Genomic DNA, 19,693 nt, shown 5'->3' on the forward strand with positions numbered 1-19,693 from the left:
GAAAATCCCTTTAGTTTTAGCCCAGATTAGTAGAAACCTATCCATCCCTATGACTAATTGCACCATCATGTTCTCCCATCCTACCCTCCTTTGGTTAAACAGAAATGTTAGGTATGGTTCACAGAGGACGTGGCAATACTGGATACAGTTCTAATTCTTAAATGCTTTTAGAAATAGGACTTGTGACAAGAAACATGCAGAACTGTGATCAGGGGGAAAGGATGGCCTAAATGTTTACCCTGACAGAGGAGTTAAAGACAGTATTCATGGAGAACACCCACAAACCCACTCCACACCCCTGGCCCAAGATGCACACAACTAGTTAAAAACAAAACAAACCCACATATCTAATGTAAATGGCTTAAGAGGGGGACTTCCCTGAAGGTCCAGTGGTTACGGTTTCATCTTCCAATGAGGGAGATGTGGGTTTGATTCCTGGTCAGGGAGCTAAGATCCAAGATGCCTCTTGGCCAAAACACCAAAGCATAAAACTGAAGCAATATTGTAACAAATTCAATAAAGATTTTAAGAATGGTCCACAGCCACAGGAGGCAGGAATATACAGTGGAGAAAAGATAGCCTCTTCAATAAGTGGTGCTGGGAAAACTGAACAGCTACATATAAAAGAATGAAAATAGAACACCTCCTAACACCATACACAAAAATGAACTCAGATGGATTAAAGACATAAATGTAAGGCCGGAAAACTCTTAGAGGAAAACATAGGCAGTACACTCCTTGACATAAATCACAGCAAGATTCTCTATGACCCACCTCTTGGAGCAATGGAAATAAAAACAAAAATAAACAAGTGGGACCTAATTAAACTTAAAAGCTTTTGCACAGCAAAGGAAACTATAAACAAGATGAAAAGACAGTCCCTCGAATGGGGGAAAATAACTGCAAATGAAACAATCGACAAAGGCTTAATCTCCAGAACACACAAGCAGCTCAGGTAGCTCAATACTAGAAAAACAAACAACCCAATCAAAAAGTGGGAGGAAGACCTAAACAGATTTTTCTCCAAAGAGACATACAGTTGGCCAACAACAACGGGAAAAGATACTCAACATTACTCGTTATTAGAGAAATGCAAATCAAAACTACAATGAGTTAGCCATTCACACCAGTTAGAATGGCCATCATCAAAAAATCTATAAACAATGTGTTGGAGAGGGTGGGGAGAAAAAGGGAATCTTCTTGCACTGTTGGTGGGAATGCAAATTGATACAGCCACTGTGGAGAACAGTATGGAGATTCCTTAAAAAAACTAGGAACAATAAAACTACCATATAACCCAGTAACCCTGCTACTGGGCATATACTCTGAGAAAACCACAAATGAAACAGACCCATGTACCCCAATGTTAACAGCAGCACTATTTACAACAGCTAGGACATAGAAGCAACCCACATGTCCACTGGCAGACAAATGGAAAAAGAAGTTGTGGTACATATAAACAATGGAGTATTACTCAGCCATAAAAAGAAACACATTTGAGTCAGCTCTAGTGAGGTGAATGAACCTAGAGCCTGTTATACAGAGTGAAGAAAGCCAGAAAGAGAAAAACAAATTTCACATATTAATGCATATATACAGAATCTAGAAAAATGGTACTGATGAACCTATTTGCAGGGCAGGAATAGAGATGCAGACATAAAAACAGACTTTGGCCACATGGAGGAGGGAGAGGGTGGGACGAGTAGAGAGAGTAGACACATATGTACTGTCATGTGTAAACTAGCTAGCCAGTGGGAAGCTGCTGCACGGGCACAGAGAGCTCAACCTAGTGCTCTGTGGCAACCAAGGGGGCTGGGAAGGCGGGGGCGTGGGGAGGAGGTTCAGGAGGGAGGGGACATATGTGTACTTGTGGCTCATTTGCATTGTTCTATGGTGGATGCCAACACAATATTGTAAAGCAATTACAATAAATTAATTAAAAATTTAAAATAAAGAGAATGGTCCACATCAAAAAAATCTGAAGAAGCTTCAGAGGGCAGAGAGAAACAGATCTCCTTTTATCCAATAAAGATCTTCTCACTTTTATCCAATAAGAGGATTCCCTCGCCATAACAGACAGTAGGAACTATAAGGGGAGAATTCAAAGAAAATGATGCACGTTTCCTCACCATGGAATTCCTTGATCATCTAATGAAGGGGTTCCGAGGAACACAAAGGAAGCCAGAAGCAGGAAGCGGCAGATGCTATCAGTCTTAATTGTGCACTGTCGCGTTAAATCTAGCTGCCTACAGATGAAAGCAGTGTTCAGTTAAAAATAAAATCAGTGTCTAAAGTTTATTAGTCTAAAGCTGGAACTAGCCAAAACCCAACAGGCCAACTTAAATACAATAATATCAAGTGTATTTCCAGCGGTCTTCTTACAATTCCACTTAGGTATCTTCTACACACACCAGTGGAGTCTCTTCTCTTCCTGACTTTGTCATCTCAACGGGAACAGCAATATCATCGATTCAAGCTTCAGAGGACATGCAAACCAAGAACCCAAGGACTGTCTTTGATCCATCCTTCTATTCCCTATACTTAAACCATAAGTGAGATCCGAAGGCTCTATTTGCAAAGCAGATCCACATCCATCTCACCTCTGTTCGTCTTCTCTGCCACCACCCTCATCAGTCACCAGCGTTTTTAGCTTGGGTTATCATAGTCTCCGATCTGGTCTCCATTTTTAAGTTTTACCTCTCACAAGCCACTATTCTCCATTACACATTTAGGATAAACTTTAGAGAAAAACATCATGATGCATTTAACTTAAACCTTCTGACAGCTCCCCACCAGATATAGAATAAGGTCCACACTCTTTGCAATGGTAAACATGAACTTTTGTAATCTTGTCTCTTTCACATCACCTCCTAGTACTCTCCCTGTCACTCACTATGCTACGGTCTCTGCTACCAGAATATTCTATCATTCCTGTCTTATGGCACCTTCGGATGTTAGTTTCTCACCAGAAACATTCTGCCCCCAGATTCTGCAGGGCTGCTCTCCTCCTGACACTCAGTCTTCAGCTGAAACATGGCCTCTTTAATAAGGTCTTCGCTGACATCCAATATCAACTGGCCTCCCGCCCATGTCACTGCTGGGACATCTTTTACTCGACTCTGTTTTATTTCATTTATTGTACTTGTGGTCAGCATCTAACACTCTGGTTTTATCTATTTATTGCTTGTGGCCCCTTATATGTGATAAAGGCCACAAGATAGGAACCTTGTCTCTTGTTTACCAGTGGATTTTCCAGCAGCTAGAAAAGTGCCTAGCACATCACAATACTGCATAAATGTCACTGAATGAACAAACAGAGAATGTTTGGGGAATCTTAGGGGTCTTCAAAGTTATCGAGACTGACATTAAGAAGTTCGCCAAGATGGGAGACCTGCACGTTTGCCAATGTTCAGAGTGTGAACACAGACCCAGCTGTAGAGATGACGGAGTTCTGAAGCAGACCCTGTCTAGACAGATGGCTTGGGCTTTTGCTTCCTTCTACGTTGGCTGAAAGGGCAGTGAGACTTTGTCAGTCTGTTGAGAAAAAGCCAAACCACGCAAAATTGGATGCTATGGACGTCTGTATTAATGTTGGAGTGCTACCCTTTCCTATAAACCACCAATTACTGTGTGAGCTCACACATGCGTCTCTCCACGAAGGCAAACAGAGGGATTTATTTACCAAAAACAGGGGTAGTATATTAAAGGGAGTTGCCGCAGCAGCATTTAAATGACCTCATCTGCTGGAACCCAAAATAAAATGTTACAACAGCATCTTTGCCCCAAATGTGAGAAGACACATCATCCAACCAGAATTTCACTGCAGCAAATGCTCTGGCTTCAACTGAAAACTTATTTTTGAGATTGTTTGCTTATCCCTTCTTACTTAGAATGATTAGTAAGAAACGAAGAAACGTGATCATAATGTCAGAGTTGAAATTCCACCGTCAACAGACCAAAAAGCTCAGCTTGGAGGTAAGAAAACAAGCTCAGAGAAAGGACATGGCAGCCTGAAGGCCACAGAGCTGGGGATGGAAGAACCAGGGCTGGAACTTGGTGTCCCATCAAGGCTTGGGGCTCTCCTGTGCCTTCATTATAAGTGTCTCCGAAGCACCTACAGGTGCAATGCACTGAACTGGGGCAGAGATGGCAAAGGCTCAGAGGCAAGAGCGAGCATGGCATTTTGAAAACATGAATTCAGCCCAAATCAGGGAGAAAGAGAGCAGTGAGAATCAGGTGATGAAGGGCCTTCCTTATGTGCTATGTCAGGCTGAGGTGTTCGGGGATTACCCCCAAGGCAAATGGACCACTAAATGGTTTCAGCCGCAGTGTGCATGGAAAGATGTGCTCTTTAGAAAAGTCCCTCTGACTGCAACGGGATGGAGCAGTGTAGACTACTGTGACCACAGGTGGGAAATGACAGCAGCCTGGCCCTGAAGCAAAGCTGCAGGATGGGGCACACAGCAGTGGAGAGCGTGGACATCCCCAAGGGAGCAGGAGCAGCCTGGACTCAGGGACTGACTGGACTTGCTGTAAGGGAGTCGGCAGTTGTTATCGCTAAGTTGTGTCCAACTCTTTGTGACCCTATGGATGATGGCCCACCAGGCTCCTCTGTCTAAGGGATTTCCCAGGCAAGAAACTGGAGTGGGTTTCCATTTTCTTCTTCGAGCGAAGGCAGCATTCCAGCTAACTCCACAATGCCAACTGTCCCAATCTGGCTGGGTGACGGCATTTCCCAGAATATGGAATTGCCAGTGAAAAACCAGGAAAGTTCTGCACAATCCAGGGCAAGTGGTCACTAGCTGAGTCTCAGGTTTCTGGCTCAGGCAGCTCTGTGGATGGTAAGACCTGAAATGTCAGAATGGGCTTGGTGGTGCGGGAAAGCCATTCATCCAGTTTCCAGCATGATGTGAAATATCAGAGATGGAGACATCCTGAGGATGGCTGTTAAAAAGCTGAGGGCTCCAAAGAGAGGTGAAGGTGGATGTGAACTTAGAGACATTGCCATGTGAAGTATGTATGTTCACCCCATGACGGTGGGGTCCTCCTAGAAGAGGACCATTCTCCCGCTGCCTCTGCCAGATGCAAACGTCAGGGACCACCCAGGAGATGTCCTCCGTGTTGACTCTCCTCCTGAGTTTCACACACTTTCCTGCAGATTTGGAGCTCTGGCAGCCTTTTTGAGGTCTCTGCTGAACCACTTACAGGAAAGAGGTCTGGCACGGCACAGGGTGGATTTTTGGGTACCAGGCTAAGACTGCAAACGGATGCACAGACACACAAGCCAGCTGTGAATAAACTCTCCTGACTGACAAATGGTAGAATTGTTTTCATTGTTATGTGACCAAGTTTGGTTGCATTCATTCTTACCATGCAGCATTACAAAAATACACACTGTGTACATGTCACCTTGGGTGAGTAATGAGCTTCACTAGACAAGAGAGTAAGGAAGTCTGAATTCATTTCTAAAATTGCTTAGCTGTATCCTAAGAGATTCCTGGGCTTTCGAAGATGGGCCTAACTTTTGTATTTTTAAAAATTCATCTGGTTGCATGTGTATCATTCTGTGTTAATATTTTATAGAACCAAGCCATACTTTAAAAGGAGATATTTGTTGAAATATTTCCTATAGGTCCATTAAGGGAGAATAGAAATGTAAAAACAAAGTCTGAGGATTTATTTTCCTGTAAGAAATAACAGTCTATGAAAAAGAAGTAGCTGACAAATGAAAATGGTCTGAACAATCATGAGCCTTGTCTGTAATTTATTAAGTCTCTGTAGATATATTAAATCATTAATAAAGCAGAAACGGAACAACGCCGACATGTCTAATCTCCCATTATTCAAACAGAGTGGAATTTTCCCCCAAAGGTGAGGTAAATAGCTAATTTTTGTTTTTCTGGAAATTCCACTTTAGCATGACCTTGGGCTCATCCTGAAATAAAAATACACATCTAGCCATCCCAAGAACCTAAGCAGTCTACTGTTAAGGTCTACTGGTCCCAGTTTGGGTGCCACCAAAATGAGGAGGGAAGCTGTGAAGATCCACTTCTTGTCAACACGATCAATCCCAGGCAAATGCATCTAATGAAGATACTTCTGGGGTTGCAAAAGGTACTGAAATATTCATGCCTGAGAAGATGTGGGGCCAATTCTGACTTTTTCAAGACCAAATGTACAACCCGAGGTCAATAATCAGTCTGCAGATTTAGAACAGTTATGGAGAATTCCAGACGGCAAGTTTCTTCTTTTAATATAGGCATGGGGCTTCAAAAAAAAAAAAAAGTTCCAAGACAATAGATGAAGATTTGCTTTTTTTCACCTTTCATTTGTATTTTCTGGAACATTTGATGTTGAGTGCAAAAACCAGGCAAAGGAATTCTGGTATGTGCAGTCTTAAGAGAGTCTAATCCAGAAATCTAATTTTAGGTTACTGCTTTTAATTAGGATGAGCAAAGGATGGTACTCTCTTAAAAGTTTGGTGTGGTACTTTTTTCTTTGAAAATCATTCCATTATCCCCACTTTGTCCTAGGCCAAAGGACTTCTTTGGACTGTATATGAGATTCCACCCTAAACTTTTGGTACCTTAAACCTTCAAACTGAACCAATATTGCCCAACTTGTTTTTTTCACTTTAGGCTTTCTGCATATTCACAATCTGATCATCAGAAGAAAAAAATCATATCAAGATATAGTATTCATTGATAAGGAACATACTATAACATTTCTATTGCCCTTAATTTGGGAGAGAGGTGTACATTATAATCTTTTTATTGTTTTTAATCCTTCTGGGGAAGAGGGGCATAAAATTGGTAGAAAATCAGTATTAGAAACATTTGTTTTCTTCTGGTTTGTACATTTCATCTACAAATACACCTTCTCTGTGTCAGGTTTTATGAAGGTCACCCAGATCTCCAAATGAAGGAACACGGTTAGTCCCTTAAGACAGGTGTTATTTTGATTCTTCTCAACTCATTATGCAGGCAGGCTACAGCTGCAGAAATATTCATGAGCTAGCCTTACTAGAAATTACATTCCCTCCTACGGCACCATTTTCCAGACTGCAAAGCCGAACTTGATACTTCCTCTGTGCCCATTCTCCATCTTTCTAACTTCCTCTTTCATCCTTAGAGGGCATCTCCTGAGTCAGAAAAGAAACCAATCAGGGACCATCTCACTAGTTACTGCTTTGTTTAGGAACCAAGAGGCACACCTGGCCGAGAGGGTTCTTGGAATGAGCACGTTGACCCTACAGAAGGTAACTTAGCAAGCCGGTATTGGTTATAACGGGGGAGACCATTTGAGGCTAGAGTGTGTCTACTACCATTCAGAATAGACCAACCTGCTTGCTTTTAGGTAAGACCAGCTCTGACCATCACAGCTGGATACCACAGTTTCAGAGATTTCTATGAAGTTTCCAGACTTCACTGGAATTTAGCAACATAGTAACACAATCCCCTGAAAATGTCACTTGTTTTGATGTTTTAAAAATAAAAGCAGACACTTCCCTGCAGGTTGGACATCCTTCCTGTGTAATACCGAGGCTTGGATATTTATGCTATCAGCAGCCACCAGGAATTCTTGGCCCTGCAGTGGCAATTCCACTGGTGACAACAGTGATAAATAATGATACAGTTCAAGTACTTTATCTAGGCCTCATATGACTCAAATTATACCACAGAAGGCTTGAATTTTCCACTTAGGATCACTTGACTAGCTCTTTATTTAAGTGGGATAAAATAACTTGGATTTTTTTGTTGTTATTATCATGTCCTCTGATCATGTATCTTAATATATCTTTCGGTATCCAAATGCAAGGTCATCTCAGGTGTATTTTCTAAAGTGTAAACACAACTGCAAACAATATTTCATGGAAAATTCAGCCTCTACCATCAAAGCAAACCTTACCCGTGCCAGGCAGTCGCTGGATTGGAAGTCTGTCTTCCCAGATTTTGAGAAGCGGCGTTTGTCATTGCTTGTGGGCAGAGGGGCATCTGTCTTTGGAATTCTAGGCTCTGTCCCTCTGTCCAATTCCGACCTATCTAGATGGGATCCAGCCACCTCCTTGAGCAAATCCGGGCCATTTTCTAGCTCAAAAGCATGACCGTTTCCCAGTTCAGGGTCTAGGCCATTGTCCAGCTCAGACACGGGGTCGTGGTCCAACTCACAGCCAGTACTGCTCTTGGATTCTTCAGCAGCTTTGTGGGTAGAAGGCCTGGCAATGACCCCAAACTTTCTTGCTCTCTTCCCCTTTTTCACTGTTCGGTCCCCCAGTTCCAAGGTAGGCGTCTCTCCTGGTTCGGAGCTGTTGCTACTGTTGCCGTTGTAAGAATGGACTTGGTGCTTGAAGCGGCGTAGCATGATCAGGTAGATGAAGCCGCCATTCCAGCACTGCTCAGCCAAGTAACTGCAAGGGAAAGAGAGGGGCCGGTTAGAACCCTCCAAACATCCTCCGCGAACAAGGCAGTGGATCCACGCATCCATGGCCCACACGGCACCCATGTGACTAAAAGCTTGGCAGAGTGATCGAGGCACTAAGCTTCTTAAACAGGCTCCACGCTCCATTCAATCTATTGAATTGCTGATGCTAGAAATAACCCCCAAAGAAACCAAGAAACCATCATGAACTGAACATGTTTCATGGAAGTCCCCTACGAAGATACTCAGAGAAGGATTTTTCTATTAACAGGGCCAATCCTAATGTACTGTTGTTGTTTTTTTAAAATTATTCTTCATTTTGCTCAACAACTTGTTGAATCAGAATGATGTCAGCCTCCCATTCATATTGTTCTGATGGGACAACACTGCCAGTGTCGAGGGAAATGTAAAAATCAGACTGGGGGGAATGTATAGTTCTGCCCTTGGGATCAAAAAATCAACTGCATGACACAAACTATTATATACAGAACATAAAAGCAACAAGGTCCTACCGTATAGCATAGGGAATGATAGTGAATATCCTATGATAAACCATAATGGAAAAGAGTGTGAAGAATATATATATAATAACCGAGTCACTTTGATGTATAGCAGAAATCAACACAATATTGTAAATCAACTATATTCCAATAAAATAAAAAAAGCCAGATTGGAGAGTCAAACTGAGGCAAAAAAAAAAAAACCAGCACAAGAGGAACTCTGCCTCACATGAGTTAAGGTGAAAAAAAAGATCCTGAGTTGGGCAGGGTGGAGGGGCTGTATTAAGATTCAGCCAACAAGAGAAGCACCAGCCAATGTGTGTGGCATGAAATGAGGACCAGGTTCACTTCTTGGTACTGGTTCCAGTTTGGCTGTTCACAGAACATGCGAAGTCTCACTTCCAGTCTGGGCATCACATGAAGAGGAATACTAATAAAGTGGAAAACATGCAGACACAGGGCAACCAGGATGAACTTGGCTGCTGGAAACCATGGCAACCAGGAATGGTGGGAGGAAGGAGGGGTGTTAAGCCTGAGGAAGACAAGGGCCAGGCTCAATGGTTTTCGCACGTATCTGAGGACCGTCAAACATGTAGGAGCAGGAAGTCATATGAGCTAGTGCATGTGAAGCCTGATATACGACAACTCTTCCAAATCTTAGAGAATAACAGTGAAACATCAAGCGAGATGAGTACTTAGCAGCATCCAGGACCAGATCATTAAAGTTTCACTGAAGAAAACACTTGCTCAAAGTCAGGAAGCCAGGCTGGGCTGGATCCCCCACTCATGCCACCAAAGATAAGGCAGCACAAACCCTAGATGAACCCAGGGAAATGCCTTCAACCACTGGAATCTTGCCACATTCTACACATCACTGGCTCCCAAGCAAAGAATGTCAACAGCTAAATCCTTAACGAGTCAGACCGGCTTCCCTTCTTCATGCCCCACAAAGAGAATGCCTGGGGCTATGGTGCCTACATTTTCAATTAGTAGAAAACAGAGAAATTTTCCAGTATACCAAACCAGGCTCTCTCCCTCTGTGTCTAAATACCAGACCTGAAAGCTGTGGCAGTCAGTGGGTGAGAAAAGGACCAGGTCATAAGGAGAGATGACCAGCCATGTTTGAAATGTAGTTAAGTTCTGAGCCAAAGGCATATACTGCCCGTACATAAAGGTCAGGGTATTGCAACGACAGTGACTTTCTAACCAAAGAAGAGAACAATTCTGAATTTTTGCCTTGAAGTAAAATGAACAAGAGAGAAGAGTCCTCAAGTATCAGCCAAAGCGAGTAAAACACTTTCTTTGATTCTGGGCTGTAAACCATGGCAATGAACTTACACATAAAAATGAGGTAGATATAAGATCCTATACAGACCCCAAGTTGTTCCATGAAACACAGTGAGATGAAAGGTATTTCTAGGCATTTCTAGATGAAACACATTTCTAGACCTTTCTAGGGTCTAGAAAATGAACCCTGGTTCCAGCACCATTTTTCTACAATGTTTAGATTTCATTTTTTGCATTGTATACTTTTTTTCATACTGGATAAAATCTCTGAAAGGTATAAAATCATAAGAGTAATTAGCAGGCTATAAGGGTTTCCTTTGAGCAAACCATTACTATTAATCCAATATATATGTTCAGATATTATGAAAAAACCAGATGGGGTAGTAAAAACAGGACCAGGTTGAGAGTTAGACACCCAAGTTTTCATTATAGCTTTGGCCCAACCATGTAAAACAATGCTAATTATGCCAAATTTTCATTGACAGATGAATGGAGAGACAAAATATGATACCTCTGTACAGTGGAATACTGTTCAGAAATAAAAAGGAATGAAGTTCATGCTACAACATGGGGGAAGCTTGAAGCATTATGCTAACTGAAAGATGCCAGGTCACAAAGGGATATGTATCATTCCATTATTGGACATTTCCAGAATAGGGAGATCCCACTGAGATAGAAAGCAGATCGGTGGTTCCCAGGAGCTGGGGGTTAGGAAAGAAAGGAGAATTGAGACTGACCACTAATAGGTACAGGTTTTTTGTAGGGAGGTGATGAAAATGTTCTAGAATTAGACAGTGGTGATAACTGCACAATATGGTGAATATAACCACTAAATTGTACATTTTAAAATGCTGAATTTTATGTCGTGTGAATTACATCTCAATTTTTAAAAAAAACTAATAGCAAATATAATATCGGCCAAGTTTTGAATTTTTTCTTTGAGTGAACACTCTTTAAGAACTCTCAGAAGAAGAAATCAAGGCTCAAAAATATTAACTAACTTGCCCAAGTTTGCACAACTGCCTACTGGTAGACCCAGGTCTGTCTGCTTCCCAACCATGCACATCCTCTGTGTAGTTCTGCTTCTTAAATCAGTACCATTCCTGGGCTTCAGCTCCCTCATCTACAAAGTGAAGGTGTTAAAATGGATCATCTCTAAGTTGCTTTCATGTTCTAACTGTGATTGCTGGATTCCTGGGAAGAGTTCAGGAGTAGGAGAGCAAGCTAGCCCAGTGTCAAGTATGAAACAAAAACCTAGAAAAACAGAAAACAGTCCCTTCACATCCAAGTCCTAGGCCTCCAGGACATTTACCATCAATGTGAAAAAGATTTCACTGGGAGAGGCCATTTCTATCAAATTGCTTTTGAGACTCTACTTTTTGTATTACAGCTCTGAACAACTTGATGGATTATCCACAGAGACCTTCTACTCAGTACCAAGGTTGATCCACTGATTCAGAGTAAAAGATTTTGAATATCTTTCCTATCCCTGCTCTCACAGGCACTCCAGGAACCACAGACTTTTCCAAGGCTGATACTTTATCCCTTGTGCAGGATCCACATTCGGCAGAATTTCAAAGCAAGAGGAGTTTATCCTTAGTTTGGCACCATCTCCCAGTCCTTTCTTGGCTTCCTAACAATAAATAAGACCCTGACACCTTCAGGGAACTATGTGACAGGTTACTTTATTCCTTCCTGGACACTGCATTTTCTAAGGTCATCCTGAAGGCAAACTGTAATGCATGAATTATAGACACTGTAGCAAGTTAGTGAAAAAGAGACTCTTAGGCAGTGGGCAATTTTCTTACAATTCTCTGAATCACCTTAAAGGTAATGCCACCGCATCCCCTCTCCATCAAGTATCCAAATGACTTGCCTAACTTTTCCGGCACCTGCCTGGCTAATTCATACTTCCAAATCCCCTTTCTGTTTCGCAGAATTTTTACCCACCATTAGAATCTGTAAACTTCAAAGTCAACATTAGAGAAACCAGACACAAAATACAATCACATGACTTAGAAAAATAGAAGGTCCCCTCGTCATTAACAACAGGTAAAATTAGTCTTCTACCATATGGTAGCTTCTCTATACCATATGATTATTTTTTGACTTATTCCAAAAATCTGTCCTCTGGTATTTAAAATTATTCATTCAATTCACTAAAATTTATTTTCTTTTGACCATCCCAGGCTGGCCTTAAGACAAAGGCCAGAAATGAGGGACTGAGTTCTAGCCTAGAACTTGTCTGACTAGATCCCTTTCTCTCCCTTCCTCTCAAAAAGTGCTTTATCCAAATGAAACTTTGAGTACCTCCTTTGTTTCTTAATGCTGTCGTAATTTTAAAGTCTGGGCTTTGTAGGAGCGGGAGCCTGAGAAGTGGTTGGCAGGTGAGACTAGATGCTTGGAGGAGCTCAAGGGATAAAGCTTCCTGGAGTTTGAAGATCAAGATGGATATGGGGCAGGAGATAAGAGGGGCAAAGACAGGTGAGATGCTGGAAGGCCAAAGACACCCATCATTAACTCATGCCCTGATTCCAGCAAAAGAAGGCCAGAGGAAGCTGTACAGTTTTGATATTTGAAACTGTTTTGCCAAAGCTCTTGGAATCTATGATCTCCAGGTGCCCCTGGAAATCATCTTGGGCCTCCAGCCACTGATCACTGATGTCTGGTACATAGTGTAAGACTATAGAAGTCTGACGCCAGGCTGAACTGAGGGTGCACATGTGCGTGGAACTCAGAGGAACTTGGATCTTCATTGCAGGGCCCTGGCCTGTACTACAATGGTCTGTATAACTCAAAGAACACATAAAAGGACTCTGGAACTTTTCACCAGACCACATATTCTTGCTTCATCTGAGTATGTCAGGTCTGCAGTCAGAACGCAGGAGACTAAACACTGACTACAAGGAGATGTTTATAGACAAGTTATTAGGGTCTGAGATTTCTACAGCGAAAATAGCTGCAAAGATCACCCTGTCTAACACACAGGACCAACCTCTTACCTCTCACCTAAGGAGTAACAGGAGGCTGGAAAGCTGGCTGTGGTCCTTTGAAAACCTGCTAAGCCTAATTATTCCAAAGGGCTGTCTGAGGTTATAAATCTGCAGGTTCCCAGAGAACAATGGGCTGAGAGGAAGTGTTAAATACAGAGATTGATTTCCCAGTGAAGTCTTGGCTAGGAAGCAGAGGGAGGCAAGTTTGGACAGCTCTCCAAGAGGGGAAGGGAAGATGAGAAACATCACTTCCTGGAGTCAGTTAGGAACCAGGGTCCCCATGGGCATTCTTTCTCGGGTGTAGCCCTCCAACTACCTTGAATTTGGGGCACGCTTTTCCCGGATTCCACAGCCCTTCCTAGAAAGAGCTGAACTTTCTTTGGGGGACCCTGAAGGCAGAATTTGGGGTCTGAATATCACGCTGAGAAAAGATACGGATCCCTTTGATGCACTCCCAAGGCCCTTTCTGGAAAGAACTCAACGTGCTTCCTTGCTAGTTCACGGAGGGGAAAGGGAGCTCTGAGCAGATGGAGGAAGATGGGATTGGGCACCAAAACAGAGCTGAAAATAGAACAGGGTCTGGGCTTAGCGTAAAAGTAACCAGAACACTGTATTCCAACTGCTGGGTGGCGGAGCTAACTGGGGAAGCCAAGTTTTACTCATTCTCACCTTCTCTCTTCAGCACAAATGCCTGGCTTCAGTGACTCTCCCCTTCTCTCTCTTATCTGAAGAATATGCATAAATGAACATGTTTTCTTCATGATAAAATGTGTGTTTATTATTATTAATTTAAATTATTAATTACATTTTTTATTTATTTATGCCTCTCTGCACAGCATGTGGGATCCTGTTCCCCGACCAGGGATCAAACCTGTGCCCCCTTATTTGGAATTGCAGTGTCTTAACCACTGGACCACCTGAGAAGTCCTTGTTTATAAGTTTTTTTAACCATAAAATTTGGATTGGCAAACACAGGTTGAAAGTGAAGAATCAGAATAGATACTTGACAATAATTTTTTTTTTCTGACCTATGATACAATATTAGTCATTCAAACCCAAACCAAATTATCAGCTGCCAAACCTGTAACCACCACAGCAGAGGAGCGAAATTTAAGCCATAGCACCTACCTATGAGGACAGAGGTCCATGGTGCTCTAGGGGAACCAGGATGTGGGGAAGAGGGGCAAGTATGCTGATCCTCTGGCTACTGCTCTTTCTGTGAATGATAAACTGTCTTTCACTCCTGATCCAGGACTCTCCTATCTTCTGCCGGCAGCACCCAGGAAACTGTGGCAGGCTAACTGGTTTAGCTTACTGGTCAGATAAAATCATAATTCTTGACCTGTAGCAGAAGAATATGCCGACTCAGTTCATAATTGATCTTGTTCCCCAATCTTATCCAAGGAGCTCAGTGATATGAGTCGTCACACCAGTGACTAAGAAATAAAAATCAATACGCGTCTTACATCAAAACAATATTGAGAATAAGTCTTTCAGGTAGAATCAAACAGAGGTGGTATTATACTAAGAGGAGTCATAAAGAAAGTGGGTGTTTGAGCCTTCGAGTTCACAAATACTGATTAAAGTCAGTGTATCAAGGATTTCCTCCTCGGTCTAGTGGTTAAGACTTTGCTTTCCAGTGAGGAGGGGTAGGGGTTCAATCCCTGGTTAGGGAACTAAGATTCCATATTCCTCGCAACTAAAATGCCAAAACATGAAACAGAAGCAATATTGTAACAAATTCAATAAGGACTTTAAAAATGGTCCACATAAAAAAAAAAACCTTGAATACTCAATTAAAAAGCAGCTAAATCATATGATCCCTGAAAAAAAATATTTTTCAATTCCCACGCAAGAAGGTTATCATTGATTTTTCATATTTATTTTGAAAATTCACATCTCAAACTAACAAGACTGATTTAAATTCACCACCGTCACAGCAGTGTGTCTCTACACCAGGACACACCCCACACTTTCTACCCCAATACAGCTTTCACAGGAAAGACCTAGAAGCGTGGTCTTTGCATTCATGTTGTAGTAAGTTTACATGAAGTTTCAGCTTTCCTCCAAGGTTTTCTTCTACCTCATTTTCTGCATGAATCAATAAAAGCAATTTTGAAAGCATTCATACACTTTTGGGAACCAGGAATTCAGAAGCTGAGTTAAGTAGAAAACATGTGATCAACAATAAGAACTGACCTTATAAAACGTACTGCAGAGAAAGTGCCCCACAAAACAGACCCTCCAGGCTTCTATTTGCAAATGACTGCATTTCTTTATTCAATTACTATGAGTGAATCAGAGTTTCTTATGACTATATGAGATCAACGTGCAGTCTATACAAAATCAAATTAGAACTCCAGCCACACAGCTTTGCTAACTCATCCTGATGATGTTGGTCACATTTTCCCTGGTGGGGGCGGGGCGGGGGAGGGCATGCAGGTGAAGTCAGACTTTGCTGTACACGAATGAGTCAATTTCACCTCATGAGGGAACTGATGAGCTCAGACAGCACACATGGGAACTCCTTTCACTTCTTTTTCCCTCATGACATACACTACTTTTGCACATTACTACTTGTGCATTACAAATCTATTCATTCATTCACTCATTTAACCAGCAGTTATTGAACACCTACTGTATGCCAGGCACTGGTTTAGGCATTTGGTGGGGGTATAGCAGTGAAAAAAAACTGATGTCCATCTTTGTGGAGCTCACAGTTTAGCAGAGGCAAAGACAAACAACAGACCTATTTAAACAATCATCCAAATAAATATTGAGTAGTATGTTAGAAGGTGATTCATGCTATGGAAAACAGAACATATTGAACAGGATAAAGAGGACTGAGCATGCCAGGAGCTGAATGAGGTGGACTGAAATTTTAAATGCACTGAGCAAACACTTGAAGAAGATGAAAGAGTTGGCCGTGCAGCTGCCTGGGAGAAGAACGTTCCAGACAGAGGGAAGAGCCAGTGTAAAAGGGGGTAAACTGGAAATGTGCCTGGTGCACGTGCGAACAGTGAGGAGTGGGCAAGGAGGAGAGCAACGGGGGACTAGGTCGGGGAGGTACCAGTTTCTGTAAGACTGTTGTAAAGACTTTTGTACAGAATGGGGAGTGGGGGCTTCCCAAATGGCTCAGCGGTAAAGAATCCACCTGCCAATGCAGGAGACACGGGTTCGATCCCATATCTGGGACGATCGGGAGCAACTAAGCCTGTGTGCCACAACTACTGAGCCTGTGCCATAGAGCCCAGGAACCACAAGGACTGAAGCTAAGGGCCCTAGAGCCCGTGCTCTACAGCAAGAAAAGCCCCAGCAATAGGAAGCCTGTGCACTCAACTGGAGAAAAGCACCACACAGTAACAGAGACCCGGCCAAGCCAAAAACAAAAAAAAAAATTACATTTAAAAACAACAAAAAAGAAAGAGCTAGTTCTTAAAAAAATGAGAAGCAGTTCAGCTCTGAGCAGAGGAATCATGTGATACGCACTCTGTTTTAAAACGAAGGCTTTGTTCCTGTGTTGAGAGTAGACGACCGGCAGAGCAAGGGTAGGAGTGAGACCAGATATTCAGAGAAGCTGGCTCAGTGCAGAGTAACAGTAGGGGTGGTTCGAAGTGGTCAAAATCAAGATCAGTTTTGAAGGTAGAGTCAGCAGTCTTTCCTTTTGGATCTGATACAGGGTGTGAGAGGAAGACAGAAGTCAAGAATGGTATCTAAGTGTTTGGCTTGAGCAACCAGAGGCATGGAGCTGTCACCACCTGAGGCTGGTAGAGTAGCTTTCTGTGTGTTGGGGCCATCTGACCTATTCTGATGCCCAGGTCTATTCTGGAGTTACACTCTGAATATGTTGTTTGAGAGGCTGTGTGGCTGCTGGGTGGGTGGCTGGACATCTGAATCTTGATACTGGAGCAGAGGACTGAATTGGCAACAAAAAAATTGGGAGGCACAAAGTACCAATGATATTTAAAGTCTCCTGAAGATAAACTTTAGGTGGACTTTCTGAGGCCAGAGTTCTTGCTGAATCAAAAGCACACTGCAATGTTTTGTATGTACTTCCACTCTTGCCTCTGGCAAGGGATATAACAAGTTAATCCCTTAATTTAAGACACTAGAAGCTCTCAGAGAACCATCTGTCACTCTTTGTATTCTCTACCAGTTTGCCAGTCAAGAGCTACTTCATGTCCTAATTTGCAAATCAGTAATGGCAAGGGAATTCATTGGAAGGACTGATGCTGAAGCTCCAGTACTTTGGTCACCTGATGCAAAGAGTTGACTCTTATTGGAAATTAGACCCTGATGCTGGGCAAGACTGAAGGCAAAAGGAGAAGAGGGCAGCAGAGGATGAGATGGTTAGACAGCATCACTGACTCAAAAGACATGAGTTTGAGCAAACTCCAGGAGACAGTGAAGGACAGGGAAGCCTGGTGTGTTGCAGTCCACGGGGTTGCAGAGTCGGACATGACTTAGGGACTGAACAACAATAACAAAAATGACTAGTGAGGTCAAAATCCTTAGTAGTCCTCCCATTTCTTTGAAAATTGTCTATTGGCTGGATGACATCACCAACTCGATGGACATGAGTTTGGGTGAACTCCAGGAGTTGGTGATGGACAGGCAGGCCTGGCATGCTGCAATTCATGGCGTCGCAAAGAGTTGGACATGACTGAAGCGACTTAGCAGCAGCAGCAGCAACACACACAAATGACTGGTCAATGAAAAAACCCCTTCTATTAAAAAAAAAAAAGACTTCTTTTGGATAAATAACTTCATTGAGGCATATTTTATATCTCCTACAATTCATCCATTTCAAATGTACAATTCAATGATTTTTAGGAAATTTATCAAGCTATGCAACCACCAACATAAATCAGTTTCAGAACATTTTCATCACCCTAGTAAGATTCCTTATGCCCTTTCACAGTTAATGCCATTCCCAGCCCAGCCAGCACTTTTTCTATCTGTAGATCTGCCCCTTCTGCATGTTTCATATAAATGGAATCATACATGGTCTCTTGTGTCTTGCTTCTTAAAAGCAACTCCTTTTCAATCGATCCTCAGTCATCAGAACGTATCCCCTTCTGCGTCTTCTGCATTTACACCCTACAAAGTCTCGACTCACACAAACATGCTCTTTTGAGAACATCTTTCTCACTTTCCTTCGGATCATGCCCAGTTATCCAATTATTTCAGCATCTCACCCGTCTTTTCCCTTCACATTATTCTGGGGAATAACCACCTTTCCTTCCAGTTTGGGCTATAACGCGTCTGGTAGCCTCTCCTCCCTTCAGAGTTCCTCCCACGACTGCACTGAAGTGAAGGTGGCATTCTTTCCCATTTGGTCTCCTAGATTTTCCTTACTTTTCCAACATCATAAACTATGTTTTGAAAGGAAATAATTTCTCATTAACACTAGGCGTAGAGTCCAAACACCATGCTAATGTAATACGTATCATATGCTAATATAGTCATGTTACTCTGCATTTCATTCTTTTCATTTTTATTTCGAAACTTCATTGCATTTTTAATTTTCTCCATGTTATTGTTTTTCCAGGACAGATTAACAGGGACTAATGAACCCAAAGTCTCTTTGGTACTTCTTTTGCCTGTACTGATGCTAAGGTCTTTCTTCTGCCCTGCTCCCTGTCCAATCAGAGACACACACTTTAGATCAAAGAGCTCTCTGCTATGACTTGCCCCTGAGAGCTGAAGATAGATCAGCTCTGAGAAACAGAAAATCCAAAGTGGTTCACTCCCTGTGACTCAGGTCTTAACCAGAGATCCAGCTCCCCAGCCCTGCCCATGGCAATTCCTGCGCTTCCACACAGAACAGAGTTGCCCTTGGCCTTGCATTCGAAGAGGCTGCTATTAATGCTCAAGGGTAACTGAAGCCAGACTCACATCCCAAAGATGATGCTCATTTATCTTCTAGACTCAGAACCACCAAGTCCTGAAAAAATGCGCCAACGATGACCCAGGGATTGAGTTCTGTACTGACGCTGCCACATCTCCGTGTCCCTCCAGAGTGAAAGGTGCTGGAGGCTAAGAGAATTAGTGACACACACTCTCCCTTTCTGTCCCTCTTCCCGCGAACCAGCCACGACTGAGTTCACAAGCAGCCAGTAATCCTCAAGCCTGCACAGTGCACCATTCAAAAGACACCACCCTCTTCGCTTCCCCAGAGGTGGCAGTAAAAAAAGGGAGACTCCTGTGGGTCCCTGCATTTCCTGAAAGCACCCGCCACTGCTCACACACCAGTTCAAACACTGATGAAATGTCTGTGCCCTCCACTTCCCTCCCCTTTCAGGCGGATCCAGCTGCATCTTGAAACAATTTCCCCAGTTGGTCTCAATCCTTCCAGGGTCCGTTCCATTGGCTTGGCCAGAGCCTGCCCCCACCTCATGCCAAGCCTGGTTTCACTTATGTCAAAACAACTTCCATCAAAATCGTGGGCTTCTTTTTTCAAATTTCTTTCACTGTTTTGAAGTCAGCAGAGAA

The 19,693-nt window shown here is 42.7% G+C and overlaps 1 protein-coding gene across 4 annotated transcripts in view; it reads right to left on the bottom strand.

The window, feature by feature from the left end:
• Positions 1-19,693, bottom strand: part of PDZD2 (PDZ domain containing 2) — a 322,225-nt gene that overhangs the window by 95,610 nt on the left and 206,922 nt on the right. For all 4 annotated transcript variants that reach the window (XM_018065555.1, XM_018065554.1, XM_018065556.1 and 1 more), the window contains one exon: positions 7,909-8,407. In XM_018065555.1, the coding sequence (XP_017921044.1) occupies positions 7,909-8,407 (499 nt within the window). The remainder of the gene's footprint in view (positions 1-7,908; positions 8,408-19,693) is intronic.

The sequence above is a fragment of the Capra hircus genome, chromosome 20, assembly GCF_001704415.2.
Source record: "Capra hircus breed San Clemente chromosome 20, ASM170441v1, whole genome shotgun sequence".
NCBI lineage: Eukaryota > Metazoa > Chordata > Mammalia > Artiodactyla > Bovidae > Capra > Capra hircus.